This window comes from Anas platyrhynchos, chromosome 1 (genome assembly GCF_047663525.1).
Source record: "Anas platyrhynchos isolate ZD024472 breed Pekin duck chromosome 1, IASCAAS_PekinDuck_T2T, whole genome shotgun sequence".
Lineage (NCBI taxonomy): Eukaryota > Metazoa > Chordata > Aves > Anseriformes > Anatidae > Anas > Anas platyrhynchos.
Window position 1 is genome coordinate 135215234 of NC_092587.1, and position 20509 is coordinate 135235742.

The 20509-nt window shown below is 37.1% G+C and overlaps 1 protein-coding gene across 1 annotated transcript in view; it reads left to right on the forward strand.

The window, feature by feature from the left end:
- Positions 1 to 20509, forward strand: part of PRKX (protein kinase cAMP-dependent X-linked catalytic subunit) — a 60692-nt gene that overhangs the window by 19792 nt on the left and 20391 nt on the right. The window contains exons 2-4 of the mRNA XM_038173110.2: positions 11267 to 11435; positions 14946 to 15209; positions 20119 to 20238. Of these exons, the coding sequence (XP_038029038.1) occupies positions 11267 to 11435; positions 14946 to 15209; positions 20119 to 20238 (553 nt within the window). The remainder of the gene's footprint in view (positions 1 to 11266; positions 11436 to 14945; positions 15210 to 20118; positions 20239 to 20509) is intronic.

Here is a 20509-nt window from a genome sequence, read left to right on the forward strand (position 1 = left end):
AAGAATTTAGTGGGCTAGTAATGGTTTTCTGTTAAACCTTACAGATGTGTACTTTCTTAAACAAAACAGCATATTCTGTGTCAGTAGTTTCCCTGTGATGAAATGCTGTACGTGCATATCAGACTGTTTAACTCTGAAGCTGATAATGAAATGAGTTTGTTTCATCTGAGTGTAACCTATGTATTGTGACTGTCAAACCTACACATGTAGAATCATTTTACAGTTCACAGAGGAAAAATAAGTACTTCTGAGTCTGTGAAGTGCATGTGTAAAACTGCTTGACTCAATACAGAAGTGCTTGTTTTCCCTGCCTGGCTGGTTAAAAGGTAGATTCTGTAATTGGGTGAGGTAGCTCCTGCCTAAGGTGTCTGGGAGACTGTTGATTGCCTAAAAGATCACAGAATTACAGAACATCTCGAGTTGGAAGGGACCCACAAGGATCATCGATTCCAACTCCTGGCACCACACAAGTCTACCCAAAAATTAAGTCCATATGACTAAGAGCACAGTCCAAATGCTTCTTAAACTCCAACAGGCTTGGTGCTGTGACTATGTCCCTGGGAAGCCTGTTCCAGTATGCAACCACCCTCTTGGTGAAGAACCTCTTCCTGATATCCAGCCTGAACCTCCTCTGTCTCAGCTTGACACCACTCCCTCAGGTCCTATCACTGGGCACTAAAGAGAATAGATTGGTGCCTTCCCCTCCACTCTCTCTCACGAGGAAGCTGTAGGCTACAATGAGGTCTCCCCTCAGCCTTTTCTAGGCTGAACAAACTAAGTGACCTCAGCCATTCCTCGTGTATCTTCCCGTTTAGGCCCTTCACCATCCTAGTAGCCCTTCTCTGGACACTCTACAATAGTTTCATGTCCTTTTTGTACTGTGGTGCCCAGAACTGCACGCAGTATTCGAGGTGAGGCTGCAAGATGGAGAAAGTCTCTCTCAATTTGTGTTTGGGCTACAAACAGGCTGGTCAGTTGCTGCTTGTACAAGGATAGCCTGCAACTTTGCTGCTTCTGTCTCTGCGTGTTGTTGAAAGACTTCTACTAAGATCCTACCGTGAGTTGCTACGGGACAAGAACTCTGGCAACCTTTGAGGACACACATCCATTGTATCTTGTGATGTCCAACCATAAAGAGATGATATGGGGCTGCGTGTTCCACTGTGGTGATCTTTGAAAGGAAGAAAAAGTCCAGTTTGTCATTGTTGAAAGCTATCAGTTGTAAGGTGAAGGTCTAGCATGAAGAACAAACTTTCTGATGTTTCAAGGTCTTCAACTACTACTCAGTGGCCAGGCTTTGTCTTCAATTTGTGTGCCTGTACTTCATCTATTTTGTTATCATGAATTAGCTCCAGGTCGGGGAAATTTTACAAATGGAAGTAAAAAGACCAAGAGAAAAAGGTTAAATTTATAAAGTGTGTTTCAGGTTGGTACTGGCTCTCACTAAACTTTACTTTCACTGCTGATTTGATAGGGTTTGCTTTCTGAATATTAGCATATCTGGATTTCAATCTGGCCTTTTTAGTTAAGTCCAAGTTTTGCTGGTACACATGTTTAAATATCAGCAATTGTGTTTCTGGACTAGGACCAGCTATACCTGACTAATGCTAATGCACAAAATAGCAGGGATTGGATAATTGAACATTCCTCGTCTATTTGCTTGTTCAGCTATTTCCTGAAATATACAGGGAGAGAACTAATAACTCAGAAGTACATTTAAATTAGGGCAGAGTCTCTGATCTGTCTACATGAGATGTTCAACATAATTTATTCTCTAATCTTATACTTTAAAAACATTCTAGAAATACTGGATTAAGTAATGAATAGATCATTTGTTTCATAAGTCTTTTAAAATACAATTTTTGCATACTGTGCAAAATTTCCTCCTTGATTTCTTTCTCCTTTAGCACTACTTTAGATGAAGATGGAAGTAAAATGTAGTTGAAGTGACTGTATTGTAAGGGGTGCCAGTCCCTCAAAGGCTTCTGTCCAGTGCTGGTGAAGGAGGAAATCGGTCAAGTACAAACAATGTAGCTTTTATTACACTCAGCCAGCAATAATAAACCTTTGTGCTTCACCAAGATTTTTTCCGTTTGCTTTTTAAAAAGACGCAGACAAGGAATATCCTGATCCTTTCCTTGCATTAATGTGGGGCTGACTTGCATCAAGTAGTTCTTTCGGGGGAAAAAAACAAAACAGAAGAAGAAATCTGGAAGATGAGTTACAGGACAGACCAAAATATGCTGCTAATGTAAAAATAGCCTTGAATGTTTTAAAGGCATATATTTCAGGGTTGAAAAGAAAAGTGGCTGCGCAGGTGTTAGATGCAACACCAGTGTATCTAACACCTGCTTAGCCATTTTATTTTTCAGTGGTTAAGTACCCCTTTTTAGCCTCACATAGTTTGTAGGGGACTGCTGTTAAGTTTGAACATAGGGTGCTTCATGCATCTCTGATATTCGTCAGACTCCATGCAACTTTAACTTCTGTAGGATGAAGTGACTCTTCACATCATTCCAGGATTATTGCATTTGTAAGCATTTTATTTGTTCTTAGTCAATCATTAGTTTTTATGAGGTGAAAACATGTTTTGGGGCACAACCATTTTATGTAGTTTTATGGTTGGTCAGCTTTATTTGTTTTCCTTTTTTTCTGGGGGTACAATTACACTTCTGTTCATACAGTAAGTTGTCAGGAACATACAAGACCTAGTATGTTCAACTGCAGCAATTGAAAGAACAAAAGCTACTGGAACAATCTGTTGTGTACCTGGCCTGTTATCTGTCTTTTACAGAGGTGCTATAGTAAACCTTCAAGCCCTTTTTTAAAGTTCCCGTTAGTCAGAGGTGCTTGGAAAGGTCTAAATCTGCCATTGACCTAGTGACATAGGAAATTGTTAAAACTTTAACTCCTGTGGGAAACTAAACTAAATATCTCTGTGCTGAATTTAAGTGAAGTAATTTGCCTGTAGTGGTTTTACCAGGGCTGGCAACTAAGCACCACACAGCCATTCACTCACCCTCCCCCCTCCCTCCTCCCTCTCTGGAATGGGGGAGGGAATTGGAGAAAAAAAAAAAAAGGCCCATGGGGATAGAGACAGTTTATTAGGATAGAAAATAAAGGAAAATAATAATAGTACTACTACTACTACTAATATGTGCAAAACAAGTGGTGCACAGTGCAATTGCTGACCAATGCCCAGACTATCTCCAAGCAGCTGCCCCCCCACCCCATCCAGCCCCCCATATTAATTGCTCAGCATGACGTCAGATGGTATGGAATACCCCTTTGGCCAGTTGAGGTCAGCTATCCTGGGTCTGTTCCCTCCCCCCCCCCCCCGAGCTCCTACTTCACCTCCAGCCTGCCCGCTGGCAGGACAGAGCGAGAAGCTGAAAAGTCCTTGGCTTGGTGTAAGCACTGCTCTGCAATAATTAAAACATCAGCGTGATATCAACATTATTCTCATCCTAAACCCCAAACACAGCACCATACCATCTACTAGGAAGAAAACTAATTCTATCCCAGCTGAAACCAGGATGTAGCCAAATTGTATATGCTTCCAGTTAAAGGAGAAACAAACAAATGATGAAAGAAAGCTTTAATGTCCTTTTACATGTAGATAAAGATTTGATTATGTGAATTAGACTTAAACACAGCTTTGTAGCTTTGTGGCTTTTTTTTTGCAATTATATTTGTTTGTTCCTGCTTAGTTTTATTCACTACCTTTCCTTTTACCTTCATTGTGAGGGGAAAAAAATCACAGTGAAAAGCACTTTTCATCATCAGAGTAAGTGGAAAACAGTGTATTAATGATTTACCTGAGCTCATTCGTTATGTACTACTAGAGGCAAATTGCAACTTTTTTTTTTCCCCTATAGCAAGTTAGGGGTCAATCCCTTTTGGTTTAGACTGTACCTCAGACATCCAGTTCAAAGTTTTAATTTTAGTACTGATCACGGATCAGGGAGTAGGAGGCATGTATTCACAACAGCAGATAAGAAATGAAGCAATACCTGGAGAGAGATTAGGATTCATTATTTGGGGTTGTAATATAAATATGGCTTTACTCTTCACTGTGATGAAGATTCATAAAATCATAGTGAGCATCCAAAGGAGGGCAATAAAGATGGTGAAGTGTCTAGAGGAGAAGACATGAGGCGCAGCTGAGGCCTGCAGCTCCCTCACGAGGGGAGCGGAGGGGCAGGCGCTGAGCTCTGCTCTCTGGGGACAGCGACAGGACCCGAGGGAACGGCATGGAGCTGGGGCAGGGGAGGGTCAGGCTGGGGGTTAGGGAAAGGGTCTGCACCCAGAGGATGGTCAGGCACTGGGACAGGCTCCCCAGGGCAGTGGTCACAGCACCAAGCCTGCTGGAGTTTAGGAAACGTTTGGACAGCGCTCTCAGACATCATAGGGTCTGATTTTTGTGTGGGCCTTTGTGGAACCAGGGGTTGGGCTTGATGATCCTTGTGGGTCCCTTCCAACTCGGGATATTCTGTGATTCTATTCTGAAATACCAGGGGTCCATAAAGTATGCAGAGAAGCTGATAATTTTGCTTAATGGCACCCTGATATTTATAGTACTTTAATAGAGACCCAAATGATTGGGAGCCAAAAACAATTTATCTGGAATTAGAAAGGAACTCCCGCCATGGGTGTTTTGTTGAATTGCTCTTTTTGGAAATCATGAACCTGTCCCTGAAGTATGTGAAAAACAGGAAGTTTGACTGGCGTGTCTTAATTAGCTAGCGTGGTGATTCTGTGTTTCTAATTCTTAAGGGTTGTAATTCAAAAAGAATTAAGTGGGTGGTTCAACACCAGGACTTAAGTGTTTGGTATTCTCTGGTGTATTAAATCTTAAGGGAAGTTGAACAAGGACTATATTCCAAATTGTTAAATTTTGTTTTAGTGGTGTGTCTCTATTGACTTCCTGTATAATAAGTAATTAAATAAGAAAGAAGTAATGCGTTTTCAGGATCTTTGAAGTCTGGAAACTGCAAAGAGGTGGACATTTCTTACAGAGCAAGTTGGAGATGAATCTTTGAGTCAAGGGCTAGCCTGTACTTAGAACATGCAATGCGAGTTCCTTTATAACTTCAGCTGAGCAATAAAGAATTGGTGATATTGATATTTTAGTTCAAAAAAATAGGTTGACAAGGGGCGAGACCAGAATCCAAAATAGAAGAAAGAAAAGATCACTGTGGCATGCCACTGGCAATAATATTTCTTGTGTAATTAGCCCTATATCCCCGAGAACTGATCATCTCACTTGAAGCGTAGTGGGTATATATATATTTTTTGCTGTCTAGTGTCCTACGTCGTTGCTAAGTAGAAAGATGTTTTCTCTATCCAAGTGATTCCTAGTGTAAACTAGGAAATAGAACAGCAGATGAATGAACAAAGTCATGGAAGCAAGATACTCTGGCAAAGCTGTATATGGTGAACGCTGTAGGAGGCATTTTGGTCCCGTTTTCTATGCGGTTAAGCACTCTTTATCAGGCTGTGTCCTCAGATACATGATCACTGAAGGATATAAAAAGGCTTTGCAAAAGAAATTGCATAATATTTACTTATTGTGTTCCATAATACAAGATACACAATTTTAGAACAATGTGGCATCCCATGAAACCTCTAAATTTATTTGTTTCTGTCTTGTGATTTTTATGTGTAGATCAGAACTCTCTAGGGTGGTGGAGGTATAGAAGCAGTGGTCTAAAGAGTTATGAACAGCAGCCCACAGCTGGCTTGGAACAGTGTGAAGACGCTGGGAAGGTTGAACAGTAGTCCACAAGGCGTTTGGAGCTGATGCTGGTCTGTGGCTTGGAAAAACAAAAAAAAACTGAACAATGCCACTTTGATGTCTAAAACCTTCCTCCTCCTCCTCCTGTGTTGCCTTGCTCATCTGTTGTAGAAGCCCACAGCTGTTTGTGTCATCTGATTTCTCCTTCTCTCTCTCAAATGTTAATCTTCTGGTTACTTGGGCAGGCTCCTTTCCTTTGATGTGTCGCTTCTTCCCTTTTTTCAAGAATTGTTGATGGCCCTCTCCACCTTTTAAGATATGTATTGCTAGTCTGTTCAAGTTCTATCACAAGACAAGCCATAGATTAAAGAGCAGAGAAATCCGACATTCAGCAGCGAGATTGTAATCTGCTACAATTTACCTGAATTATCTCTAACACTCAGCAGAATTGCCTGTCCTATTTGTGGCTACCAACAAAGACCGTCACATGGCCCAGTGGGAAATGCTTCTCCTAACTGTAAATAATAGCAAATACATCTGATGCTTTCTGTAGGCATCTGTGGAAATCACGACCATCCCCTATGGGGCTCAGAAAGCAGCCCTCAGGGTCGTGGATCTCACTTGACCTAGTTTATTCTTTGTTAAAACAGATGGTATCTATCTGAGCAGGGCAAACTTAGTTTTAAGAAAGAACTGGGGATTAAAATGATGGGAAGTTGGAACAGCTGGGCCTAATTAATGGGAGCAAGCAAAGAGGCAAACTGAACATTAAGTTCAGTCACCTACATCAATAGCAAAATAGTCAGTACATGACTAGTCACTAAATTATTTTAGCTGATTATTTTAGTTGCAGGATTGGTTTTCCTAGCATCAAAAGTATCTTAAGTTGCATCAGAAATATTCCCACATTCGTTATTCTTTTCTACCAGGCTTCAAAGAGCGAAATCCTGGAAGCTGGATACGGTATTTTGGCATGGTGTAAGGGAATCCAGCTTGTTTTATATGACTGAGAATGCCCTTCTTGTGTTTGATACCCAGCCTAAGCTGGTCCTCCACAGTATTTGTCCTCCTCCCTGTTGTGTGTTTAACACGAGAAGGTTACCTAATTGAGAAGATTGTTGGCATTCCTTCAAGTTCTGCAACCGCACTGAATTTGCAAAGGGATCCAAAAAAATTATTGTTTCTGTTGTAAACAGATTATACTGGATTAGTGGTTAGCATTTTGCATGCTTGTTCTGTTTGCCCCCTTAGTCCTGAAAATCTTGGAATTGTGTTCATGTTGCAAATGGCACGAGCACTCTTCATTGCTTTTGTTACTGGTAGCAAGAAACCTTCATTTGCTAGATGCATTTGAGGGGAGATGGGGACTCATCCAAAATGGTATGTAATTCCTGAAGTGTCTTGTTTTTAACTTAAAATAAATGTCAGTAGAATATTGTGCAAATCTGCAAACACCATATTTCCTTTGATTACTAGATGTAAGATGTGCAAGGGCAAAATATTTCTATTCTAAGGTAATACTAAGGTTTGTTTACCTATGTCAGTGAGGGGCAAATCTTGCCAGTTTCAAACAGCTGAGCTTTGAGGAGATCGGGGCACAGAAATTGCACAGGGTTTAGCAGAAGTTGTTCCATGACCTTAGTGTCACTTCTGTGGAGGATGAGAGGCAGCGGTGCTTTGACAGAAGACCAGTAACCCTGCCTCTTTCCGCTTCAAAGAGCGGTCTCTCAATTTTATGGGAGCGGTGCCTCTGTCTTACAGCAGCCACTTCACTGCCTCAATTTGTTAGGCTTCTTGCCATGAACGTGGGGGCAGAGTTCCAGCTAGCCCCAGTGGTAAGGCAGGCGTGTGTAAAGCAGCTAGATATTCCTGACTGTGCTACAGAACCGTAACAACTCTTTTGTAGCCTGCCCACCCTTTCCAGATGTCTGCAGAAAGGTGAATGTGAGCAGGAGATCTAGAACAAAGTGAGGTATTTGAATTGTACTTGTTTTTGTGTCCAAACATCATCTGGTTGTCCAAAGACTGGGTAAGCATTAAAACAAACAAACAAATGCCACAGTTAGTCCTGCATGTGGCTGTGCGAAACCATAAATTAAACCACACTTGTGTGCATTTATACAGCTGCTGTTTTTAAGTTTCAGCAAGTTCCCTGCTGTCCAGTTCTTGTTAACAGCCCCACAATATTAAAGAGTTTTTTCTATGTTGGAAAAAAAAACTGGTACTCCTGTGTTTGCTCTTTAGTTCTCTTTGCCATAGGAGGAGTTTAAACGACTTAAACAGTACAAGCAAACCTCTGTGTAAATTGCAGAGCATTCCTATTTTTCTTTGTGACTTTGAGAGTGTGTATTGTTTGTCAAAAGTGCTGGAAGGGTGGTGGTTGTACGTCTGGGTACTGTCACTGCCAACAGATGTAGGCCTAATGGATTTTCTGAGAAGATTTGAAAGGGAGACAATTCATATCGTGAGAAAGAGACATCTGCAAACAAATGTTGGAGGATTTCTTGGTCTGCAGAGTTAGAGGGATTCAGGATTGTCAGCTTGATTTCCGTAGCTGCTTGAAATTAGGCTGGAGATGTTTGAAGAAAGTCTGCGTGCAACCAGGCAAACAATAAAACTGGTTCGGGAGGTTGTAGGTTCTCGTCCGTCTGTGTGGTCTCTGGCTTTTCCCGGAGGCTCCCTGGATGAGGTCTTGCCACCCTTCTGGAACAGCCTGCCAGGCGCTGCAGCTCCCGGCAGGAAGGTTTTTAAAGAGGCCGTGTTTCCAAATTTAGAGCCATTGCTAAAGAAGTCCCTGACGGGTCCTGCTGTGAACGTGGTGGAACGTGGCGTTGCTATTATTATTTCTGAGCACCGCTGCTCGTACTGCTGGAAAAAATAAAACGTTCTAAAACGAGAATTTCTGGGACAAGTGGGACGATTCATGAAACATGAGGGCGTTAAAGACCCAGGAAACAATTAGTTATGTGTTCACCTCCTACTTCCCTCATGAATGTGTCTGTGGGAGTACTTTATTTCATGCAAGTATCAAAATGCATATGAAAACAGCATTTACTTGCGGAGCTGGTACTGTTAATTTCCCTGAGTCAGCATTTGTAAGACTTAGAGTTTTTAAGACGCTTTTTAGTGTTGATGTATGATAAGACTAGTTTTCTGCATTCAAAATGTTTTTCCAGGTACTTGAACTTGCATTTCAGCTCCTAATTCTGAAACGAGCAAAGTTATTTTTTTCATGTATGCATCCAATAAAGTTCTAAATAAATATTTTAGTCTGAACAGGTGGCTCTCCTCGGATGTTCTGTTTTAATGTATTTTTTTTTTTTAAACTTAATAAGCTCTTGTCCATGAAAACAAGATTATTTACAGGTATAGTCATGTATTGTGACTGCATAGCTAAGGGATTTAATTGCATGATAAATTTTCCAGGGTAACGTGGTGGCTTACTTCAATACAACAGCAAGCTTTATCTGAGACCTGTTTACAGTTTTCGTGGTTAAAGAACTGTAATTCAGGACGGGTGGGAATATGTGTTGGTTTTTTATGCTTTGATATAATCTTTGGGATGACTGTAATCCTTGGTGGGTTTGTGTGGTGAGAAATTTTATCTCGAAAGCTGGTTTTGAAAGCTATATTGGTAGCGGAGCTGCAACTTTTATAGAACTGGATTGCTGAAGTTGTTAGTTCCTGGTTTGTAGTGTGAATATCTTGTTCTGTTTTTACTAAATGACATGCTCTTAAACAATATTACAAGTGACTTGAAAGAATAACTGGTAAATAAAATATAAATGTTTAAAGTGTAAATACATATAGTGGGGAGGAAAAAAAAAGAAAACATTTGGACATGGGGTGGGAAAAAAAAAACAAAACACAACAACAAACCTTAAGTTTCCTGAATCTGCTAGAGACAAAATCTCCATTTTGTTTATTTGTTTATTTATTGCCACTCCAATGCAGTTTTGGAACATCTTTTATTTTTTTTTCTCCTTCCACCCTTTCCATGTACTTAGTCATCCCCTTCACCTGCTACACATCTTAGAAAGTTGTCTTGTGGTGTTGGTTGATCATAACCAATCAACCCAACCTGAAATCAGCTAACACGTTTGCTAATAATACTGCATCAGGTTAATGGGCTGCCTTCCGATGGTACGTGCAAGGCAGTAATTGTGAGTGTGAGTATAAAAGTTTGACTTTTTTTTTTTTGGAAAGCACTCCTGCGCAAGAGAGTGACCTCTTCTAAATCAGGCAATTGGTTTAAATGCCACTTTATAGTGGGACATGTTTCTGTCAGAGAATAGGATTAAAAATCTCTTCTGTACTGTTCAGTGGAACCTACATAACATTGTTTAAAGAACAAAAAAAGAAGAATGAGGAACCACCCAGAGAGCTGAAGTAGTTCATCTTGAAATGTGTAATACTGTGCTGCTCACAAATGGAACTGTGGCTAAACATAATAGTTTTAATTTTCCTTTCAAACTCAAAAATAATTCTCGGTTCACTTATGTATAATTGTCTTGAGTGCAAGGCATTTAAAAGGAAATTTAATGATTACTGTATTGAATGAAGATAAATGCATAATGCATTATTCAAAAGACAATACTTTTTTTGACTGTTTTTTATTTGCCTTTTATATTTTTAAGAGTGAATTGAAAAAGGAGTGCATTAACTACAAAAAAAAAAAGTGCCTGAAATGTACTCTTACCATGCAATGTAACAATTCAGCACTACAAGGAGATATTTTTTTGTTTATATACCAGTCAGCACTTTTAAGCATTTTTTTCCAATCACTCCCTTTCCCTGTTGAATCACTTCACTGCTCTGTACACATTTTAAGGGAATAATCTCCTCACCTGAATATTTGCAGACAGCTGTTTTCAGTCGCTGAAGTCTTGGTAGATTATTTTTTTTTGCTGTTGATCTTTTTTTACGTTCCGTGTTCTAGTTATGAGTTCCTATTATTTCAAACACTACTGGATTTAGCTACGTTGTTTTTAATAAATAATATATGAAAAGTTTTTGTTTATAATGAGTAAATATTAACTTAAGTCTATTACAATTGAATGTTAATTTCTTGCTCAGTGATGATTTTTTTCCCTTTATGCCATGTGCTGTGTATATATAGGATAAGTTGAATGCTATTTCTGAATCTCTGTTGAGATTATGCTCCTACCTAAATTGAAAGTGATCTTTGAAATGGTGATCTTTCCCAGCCTTTCTTCTATACTTGAGAACAGTTTTAGGTTTCATTTATTTTGGTTACATTTGAGTCTTCTCTGTTACTGACTTGTGTTTTAGATCTTCCTCTCTTGTCAAGAAATGCTTCCAGTATCTATCCAAAGAATGGTAGTATCACAGTATTGTTATTTTTATTACACCATTATCACTAAAACTTGACAAATTCCAAAGGAAAAAAAGTGTGGGAGCAACTAAAAAAAAAAAATATCGACTAGGAAAATATATGAGGTCCTGTAGGTTTTAAACTAGCAAATTGCTTTTTTAAATAATACATTGATGTTTTCTTCAACTTTTCAGGCACAGGTACATTTGGGCGTGTTCATCTTGTGAAGGAAAAAATGGCCAAACGTTACTTTGCACTGAAAGTAATGAGCATTCCAGATGTCATTCGACTGAAGCAAGAGCAACATGTGCACAATGAAAAGTCAGTCTTGAAAGAGGTCAATCACCCATTTTTGATCAGATTGTAAGTTGCTGTTTTTTTATTAAAGTAGTATATGAAGTGCAGTTAAAACTAAGCATTCCAGACTCTTATTGCAAGTTCTTATGTACGTAACCAACAACAAATGCTTAATTTCTGATAAGTAATCTAGTCTAAATTAGACTTCAAAGTAAAATATTTATTATGGAAGAACTAAAAATATAAATACAAAAATCACAATTTAAGCATTTAAGCAATAATTTATTACAAGCTTTTTATGCTCTCTCTCTAGTTTTTCATTATTTTTTTTCAGACAGCATTATAGATTTTCTTAAGTGAGGGAAAAACAAAGAAATGTTCATATTAGTTTATCAGAATGAGCCCTAGAATAATTCTTGAGGAGGACGCTTTTGCCCTTGCATGCTGTTGCGTTTTCCAGCATGTGGCTTAATATTAGTAAGATGAGGCTTAATATTAGTAAGATGAGTTCTAAGGAATGTGAAGTTTGAGATGCATGCAGGAAAGCAAGATGAGAATACATCTGGTTAGACTGGTTAAAATATGGGCAGAACAGGAGGAACAGGATTTTATTTGTATACTTACGTACGTAAATTCTATTTTAAGAAAAGAGAGAGGGGAAAAAATACATCCATGCATCTAGAGCAGTGCAGCAAGTGTGGGAACTAAGAAACTTATGTGAGAAGTGAGACTGGGTTATGAGGATTGGTGTCCATACAGAAGCAGGGGTCAAAAAATCCAAACTGATTAAGTTTTCTTGTTTTTTCTTTTTTTTTTTTGTTCTTGCCTTGTTTCCAAAATGTCAGATTTTGATGTTGGCAACAGAAAGACACAATTCAAATGCAAGTTCATTTGTGTGCAAAGGAACTGTTCTTGTCTTCTAGCTCTCTTCCTCTTCTGTTGACATGCTCCATGTGATGCTGCATCAGCTGTGCTCTTAAAATTGTCTGTGTCCCTTGGCAAAGGAGACTCAAAGGAACCTAGCTGGAATGAGCTATTTAAAGTTTAAGTCATGTTCATATTTGTGTGCTTTATGTTAAACAAACGTTCATGGACAGTTACCACTGACTTGATGACAAATGAGGGTTTTTCCAGCCTGCTTCTCTCCTACTCAATACATGTGTTTTTATCATTAAATTTTTGTCTGTAGTTGATCAGCAAACAGAAAAAAATGTTTTCCTTCTTCAGTGCCTTTAAACCGTGCTATTTACACTCTGGTTTTTGTGTTCCCATCACCACCTGAAACATGGATAGTATCATCCTCTGGCTGCAAATTCAAGGAATTTGTTTCAGTGCAGCATAATACTGTATTTTGCAGCACTTCATGATGGGAATTTAAGTAGTGCTGTACATCATCTAGTTCAGACCTTCACCATTCCCGTACCTTAACTTTACATTGTTAGTTTGGTTTTTTTTTTTCTTTTCCTGTTACGTTTAAGAAGTATTGTATAGGGAGTTTCTGAATCAGTTTTTCTGTAAACAGAGAAGTTATTTAACTATTTCTCTCTTGAACTGTTTCTTGGAAATGTTTTATGCTCTTGTAACAGATGGTCATTGAAGACTCCTATACAATCTTTACTGACAAGTTTGAATGAAGTATCATAACTCTGTGAGTGTAGCAGTTCACATGGCACTGTAATTTTTAACCTCTATCTGTAATTTTTCAAGAAAATCTGAATTAATAAAAATCATGTTTTATAACTCTGTAAGCTACAACATGTTATTAGACTGAAAGAGTTCACAATAGCTTCCACAGTTCATATAGAGAAGCCAGATTTTAAAATTACATGAAACCATGTATGTTATTCTAATCTCAGCTTCTGTAGTATTTGCCTTTTATATATAAAAATACAATGCAAAGCAATCTGTATTACAAATAAAGCTATTTTTTATCCATTTTTCATACATAATAAATAATACATCAATTTTTGTGTATAGACAATCCTTTAAGAGTCAGTGCTTGAATAAGTGACTTCCAGTACAAATACTGTGATATAATGCCTAGTTTTTTTATGCCTTTTTTTTCTCGTATTCTTTTTCAGATTTTGCCCTTTCTCTCCCTTGTATATCATTTTTTTTATATTCATGGTTTGCTTCATTTTACCTGTTCCTGTCCCTCTTTCTTCATTTCTTGTAGCTGTAACTTTGCCTAACTCCTTAAAAACATCTAAAGAAAGTTTTTTTTTGTAGTTCAGAAACATACTGTGAATGTCATCAGTAGCCAATTAGTGATGTTGAGGACTCTGTAACAGGAAATAGAAAAGCCTGTGCCTCACTCTGTTTCTGTTCAAACCCATGCAGGAGCTGTAGCTGGTGTCTGATAGTCTGTCTTGTTTGGTTGCCCTTAGTTCCAGCATCAAGAAAGAAAATCTTTCTCACTTGGGTTTGGAAGCTGAGTTTGCCCTGCTTATCTTTCTTGAGACTCACTATCTTGTTTAGGAACTAGCTAATGAAGCCAAAAAAAAAAAAAAAAAAAAAAAGATATTTGATCTGTACATTTTTGTGATACTACAGGGACATTTATTAGAAGCTGAAATAACTTCCATTCTTCTATAAATAAAGTAGATGAAGATACTTTTTTTTTTTTTTTTTGACTGACATAGTAATAATTAGATGTTTGTTTTAAAATAGTAAAATATTCTTCCAGGCTTTATCAAATACTGGTTTTCTTCTGAATTGTTAAGTTACATTTGGAAGTGTGGTGTATGGCTTGGTTAATGTGGGTAGAAAGAAGAATAGCTTAGTTCTAAGAATGTGGGAGAGAAGGTTCCCGTATTCTGTAATGAAGCATTTGAAAGCCATGTGGAGTGATTTTTTTTTTCCTTGGCTGTTCTTTACTCCACTTTAGGAAAGAAGGTACCACAGTATTTCTTAAAAGAAAGGCAATACTCTGAGCAACAGAAGGTAACTTTCATTATGTTAGTTCTGAGGTAGAGACCCTGCTTTGTTTTTCTATTGATTTGTTAAAGATATCGTAGAAAAGCAAGCATTGTGATCTGACATTTATCTAGTAAACTACTCACTTCAGTTGGGGTTATATATTACTATGTAGGAAGCGTACAAGAAGGGAAGGAGAGCTCTCTGGTGTCCTCTTTGTGAACATACTGTCATAAACATCTTTACAAATGCAGATTCTGCTCATCCTACCCTTTACTTTGGCAATATTTGATTAAGTAAAATATAATGTATGTGAGAATCATCTGATCCTAGCAGACTAGCAGCAAACAAAGTCAGTTACAAGTTGCCTAGCAGATGCTTGTTTGGTACAAAGCAAAGGAGTCTGTCAGTTATTTTTTTCATTCTAAGCCAGTGCTGTTCACGTTCTTTACTCTGTGTTTTTACTTTTCAAGTTAAGTCAGCTACTTGAACAGCTCTTACATAATCTTGCTATATTCTTGGGTTTTTAATATTTGCACAATAGGAACCATAAACATATTCTGTACATGCTTGGGTAATAGAGATTAGTTTACAGAAATTTACTTCTGAAGCAAATCAGAGATAATTTGTTTATTCAATAAAACAATATTTTTATTACAGATTCTGGACCTACCATGATGAGCGTTTTTTATACATGTTAATGGAATATGTGCCAGGGGGAGAACTTTTTAGTTACCTGCGCAACATGGGGCGTTTCAACAACAGCACAGGACTGTTTTACTCTACGGAAATTATTTGTGCAATAGAATACCTGCACTCCAAAGAAATAGTTTACAGAGACTTAAAACCTGAAAATATATTACTAGACAAAGAAGGACACATCAAGCTTACTGATTTTGGATTTGCTAAAAAACTGGTGGATAGGTAAGTAAATTTTTGTTATGGTTTAATACAGAAAACATAATTATGGTTGGAAGAAAAAAAAATGTATTTCAGAGCTCCGATTTTCCTTTCATTCCCAATGTTGTTGATACATGTCAAATCCTGTAATATAAAGGAGATGGGTTTTATTGAAATAAGTATGACACCTTAGGTATAATTAGGAGCAGTATTTTTGAGAAGCTACTGTAGAAAAATGTTTTTATGTGAGTAGAGTTGTGCGTTTGGGTTTATAGCAGTCCTTTTTTTTTTTAATGTTAAAGTAAAATGAGGAAAAAAATGAGATGTATATATCAATATATTAAATGGGACATAATATTCTATACAAGTTGAATTGCTATATATTTTGTAACTGCTATGTCCTTCAAATTTCCTTTTAGATAAATTTTGGAAATGCAGTAATAACATTTTACAACTGGATACTATTTTTTCACTGACATGTTGCTAAAATGAAATTTCAATAAACAGATTGAAACAAATAAGGTCAGCTTCAGCACCTCCACACACACACACGAGAAAAATGCTGAGCATATTTTAGAAATCAGTTTATGCCTATTTTATTTTATGTAAGCTTTTGGGTAATGCAGAGCTTTTTCTCCTTCATTTCTTTCTCTGTTCTCTCGATTTGAACTACTCTTCTAGGATTGTTGTGTTACTAAAAGGAAGCAAGAAGTTTCCTTACATTGAAAATAAGGGAAAATAAACTAGTCTGTCATGTTAGAAAAGTGCTGTGACAAGGTATGGTGTTATGCCCCAGCACCCTCTAAGGAGAGAGACCAAATCCAATTGTTTTAGTTGAGATAAATAGATGACTATTTGAATCAAATAGATGCTCATCCTCTTTGCTTGCCTACATGTATTTTACCTGTTTGATGCTGCTTTTGCTCAGTTCAGCATATGGGGGAAATTGACAGGCTCAAATTGAAATGAAGGTGGATCTGAGAGACTTATTCTTACTGGATCCCCTATGAAGCAAAAATCAGGTGGGACAGATCAATGCATGGTATGGTGGTCATAAAAATTGCATCGCTGTGTGTTACACGCTCGCAGTACTTACTGCATTGCAACAGCATAGAAGAGTGACAGGCACAAATAAATATGCTGGTTCTGCTTACCATTAAGTCTAACATTCTATTTTAAATTCACGATGTTTTAGTATCTGTACATTTGCTTGAATTCAGTTCCTACTGAGCAAGCAGATTGATTTATAAAAATTGGCTTTTTTTTTTTATAGTTTGCTTTTAAATCAAAATGACTTTTTACAGGAAAGGGTAAGGCAGCTCTGTTGTAAGAAAGTAGGAGGGTCTCTTTATAAGACATTTTTGTACTGATTTTTATAACTTCCTACTTCTGCTAGATGTAGATGCTGCCACTTACTGGTTATTCTTAATTCACATTTCTGTGGATTTAAGCAGGAGTAATTTATACAGGGTGATAGTTTACATAAAAGTGTATTTTTCAATCTGGAAGATAAATCCGTATAAAATTCAATTTGTTCAAACACAATTCAGGACATCAAATCAATGGTAGTTATCACTACCATTTCTTTATTCTTTTGCATCCCATCTTTGTGTGTCTGTGTGTCAGGTAGGCATGCTAGTCATTTTGTGTTGAACTGAAACGTAGAATGCTACAGTAGTTTTATATTTGTAGCTGCTTTACCTGTAAATGTACAACAGGTAACATAAAATGCTGAATACAGGGTTGGAAGCAACAAGGATTTATCAGTCAGAGCATTGATAACTCAAGTAACTCGAGTATAGTATAACTGAAATGATCTTTCAGAGGAAAGCACAAAAGTGAAGTTCATAGAATTTTACATTTTTCATGCACAGATTGCACTCAGAGTGTTTTGAAAGTTTTAAGTAAAGTTATGACTTTCATGTTTTTGTTTTTTTTCTCTCTTTTTTTTTTGGGGGGGGGTGGGTGGGTGGGTAATGTTGTTCACTGTTAATTTTAGATTATTTAAATTCCATCCCCACCAGTCCCCTCCAAAACAAACAAAATAATAATAAAAAAAAAAAAAAAACTATTAACTTGAGACATGCTTAAGCTTAAAGATTTTTGAGACACTTGTTTACTCCTTCTTAAACTGGATGTGCCTCATGACAATTCTGCACAAAAGACTTGAATATGGAAAACAAGACTCAGCAAGTCTTGTTTTTATGTAACTGCCCTGTGTGTCACTGTAGAAGCAAGAATATCTTGCAGAACAAACTTTTGAGGGCTGGAAACAAAGTAATTTCCATTGAGTATAATTACGAAGAAACCTCCAGAAAAGAACACCAGAAAGGACACGGTAACCATCCAGACTTTTAACTTTGTCAGGTAGTGCTATTAACAAGTCCAACAAATGTTATTTGATAGCTTATATTTATGACCAGAATAGATTCTTTTGTTTCATTTCCTTGTTTTAAAATTACATGCTCAACCTTATTAATTATTGCTACCTGGATTTCAGCTCTTAAGCTGAAAACCCAGAGCAGTGAAATTTTTGTAGCAGCTCAAGGAACTGCAAAGGAAACAGTATATTTTTCTGCTTCATGATTTATCTGCAAAAGGATGATCTGCAAAAAGATGAATATGCAACAGTCATGAAATGCTGCTAATAAAAGTAATACTTAAGACAATTTGATCTTTTTTATAGCATTTACTTTGCATTTTTCAAATGCTAAGTAGTTTGTTTCTTAACCAACAAAACAGGAAATAAAAGCTCTGATCAAATGGTACAGATCCAGAGCTTGACAAAGAATGTGGTCTTCCTCCAAGTTTTTGTGCATTTAGTAAACTTTTTTTTTTTTTTTTTGGTTAAATTTAAGGGGAGTAGGTGACCTGCTGGTGGTAATAACTTTGTTTTCCTGGTGCAGCTTCAGGTTATGTTGTCTTTACCTCAATTTATAGTTTTCCTTTAATTAAAAGATCTTGTGTACCTGTAACAGAGGTTCATTTTAGTTATATTGTCACCAGCCAGTTATATGGGTCCTAAGAGTCATAGTCAAGTATTAAGTAAGATTTCTGTATCTAAATGACTGATAAAAGGATTAAAATCACCACACATTTCACTTTTGCTGAATTTATGCCTTCATACTAATTTTGGGGAAGCAAAGGATGACTGTTGTGGGGCATTGTGCTGCCAAGGGCCTGGCTTATTTACTAAAACAAACGTGCCTGCTTTACTTGCTGTATTTGTGCAGCCTTGCTTCCCAAATATAAGAGTAAAGCTGGCAGCTGTTTTGTTTGCAGGGCAGGCTTTGTCAGCATGAATAACAGTTTGTATCATGAATTGTAATAGTGCGTAATGCTGAAACACTGAATACTTGTAATACTGAAAACTGGGGGAAGGAAGCGTTTGTCATAGTTTTGTTTTAAAAGGTACCAAAGCTTTTCTGCTGGTTTTCTTAATTATCTAGTCATGATCTAAGCAACTGCTAGATGGCAGTAGCGTGTAAAGCAGCTCTGTACATAAGAATTTTCTTGAATATGCTCCATTTGGAAAAGGAGTTTGTTTTCTAGCAATATAAATTATGCCACCCTTTCATGACAAAAAATGAAGATTCATTCATTACACCAGTGAGTGTAGTTTAAAGAGCTATGGAGCATTTGAACGCACAGTATGTCAGTAACACAGACAATATAGCTGGAGTAATTTTGTTGTTGCCATGGTAAAACCACACCTAAATAAATTCAACTCCATGAATCATAAGTCTTTAAGATTCGACTGACTATACAGATCCTCTTCCCTAAACTTCTGTGCATGAATAAAGGCTGAGGGGAGAAAAAGGCTCTGATCAAATCTTTAAAAAAAAAAAAAAAAAAAAAAAAAAAATAGTTCATAGTTTGATATGCCATAAATATGGATCTTGAATATGAACATATGGTTGGGAATTAGGTGGTTTAAGTTGAGCAGAACAGTAGAAGGAAAAACTGGAAGATGAAAAGCATGTGTATTTGTGTATTACTTGTTAAAGGTGATTACCATTCATGTTAATGCATTTGTTCAGGACCATGTTACCAGTTTGATGCCTTGGGTATATTTGCATTGCACTCACAAATAAAACAATCAGTTTCTCTTCTTTCTCTGGAGCCTGTATTTAAAAATAAGTCAAGATCATGAAGCCAGACTAATCCCTCACAGGTATTCTTACAAAGACAGGTTCACATTTCTGAAAAAAGTAGTCTCAGAATATTTTATTTCAGATTATAATTTGTTTTTTGTAAGCATTAACTGCTTAGTTTCAATTTGTTTCATTAATGTGTAGGATATGAAATAAACATTTCAATTAAGTAGCAATAAAACTTCTTTTATTATGGTATTTTAATAAGAAACCTATGAGTAAAAACATGACATTAAACAATATCAAAAATAAAAGGTAAAATAACAAATATATCTCACAATTGCTTATCAACACTTTGTAAATTCTTTAAACAATTGAAAATAGAAAACATTTAATTTATAATGGTTATTCTGAAAGTGATAATAGGTTACATCTCCATACTATTTGGAAAACATCTTACTTAATAAAGGACTTTAAAAGGAATCTTACTATTTACTGATTTAAGCTACTACTCTTTTATTCCCCCCTTCTCCCTTTTCTAAACAAAAATCTTTCCTGGTGGCCAATAATCTTGCAGTCTTCTGGGCCTGTCAGAAGTAGTCCCAGGGGTCTGTTGTTTCCAGGGTACAAACTACTGTTTATAATTTCAAAGCAACATATAACCGAATATATAGAGGTTAGAGCAGTCAGGAAACTTCAGCGCACTGATGTCTCCTGCAGCCAAGAAGTTTTTAATTTCCATATTTCACCTTCTCCACCAGGAGAACTGGACAGCATCACAACAGTCTTTTCAGATCTTGTTAGAGATCTTGTTTTGTTTTGTTTTTTTCCTCCCCCAGGACATGGACACTTTGTGGCACTCCTGAGTACCTTGCACCAGAAGTCATCCAAAGCAAAGGTCATGGAAGAGCTGTGGATTGGTGGGCCCTGGGAATTCTTATATTTGAGATGTTGTCAGGGTAAGTGGTAACGATTGCTATATGACAAGAAAACTGTGTAGAAGTGTCTGTGTACTGGTTATGATTCTTTACTAGCTCTATTTGTGATACTCTACAGAGAAAATTTCAGTGAAATTTATTATTAATATTATCAGTTTCATTTCTGTCTCTTATGGAAGGAATCAGGAAGCTGTTAAAAAACAGCTTTTTTGTTTAAAAACAAAAACCAAACCACCACATATCAGCATTACTACTGGGATAACTGATGGGGAGAATGTTATTTCTGTTGTTT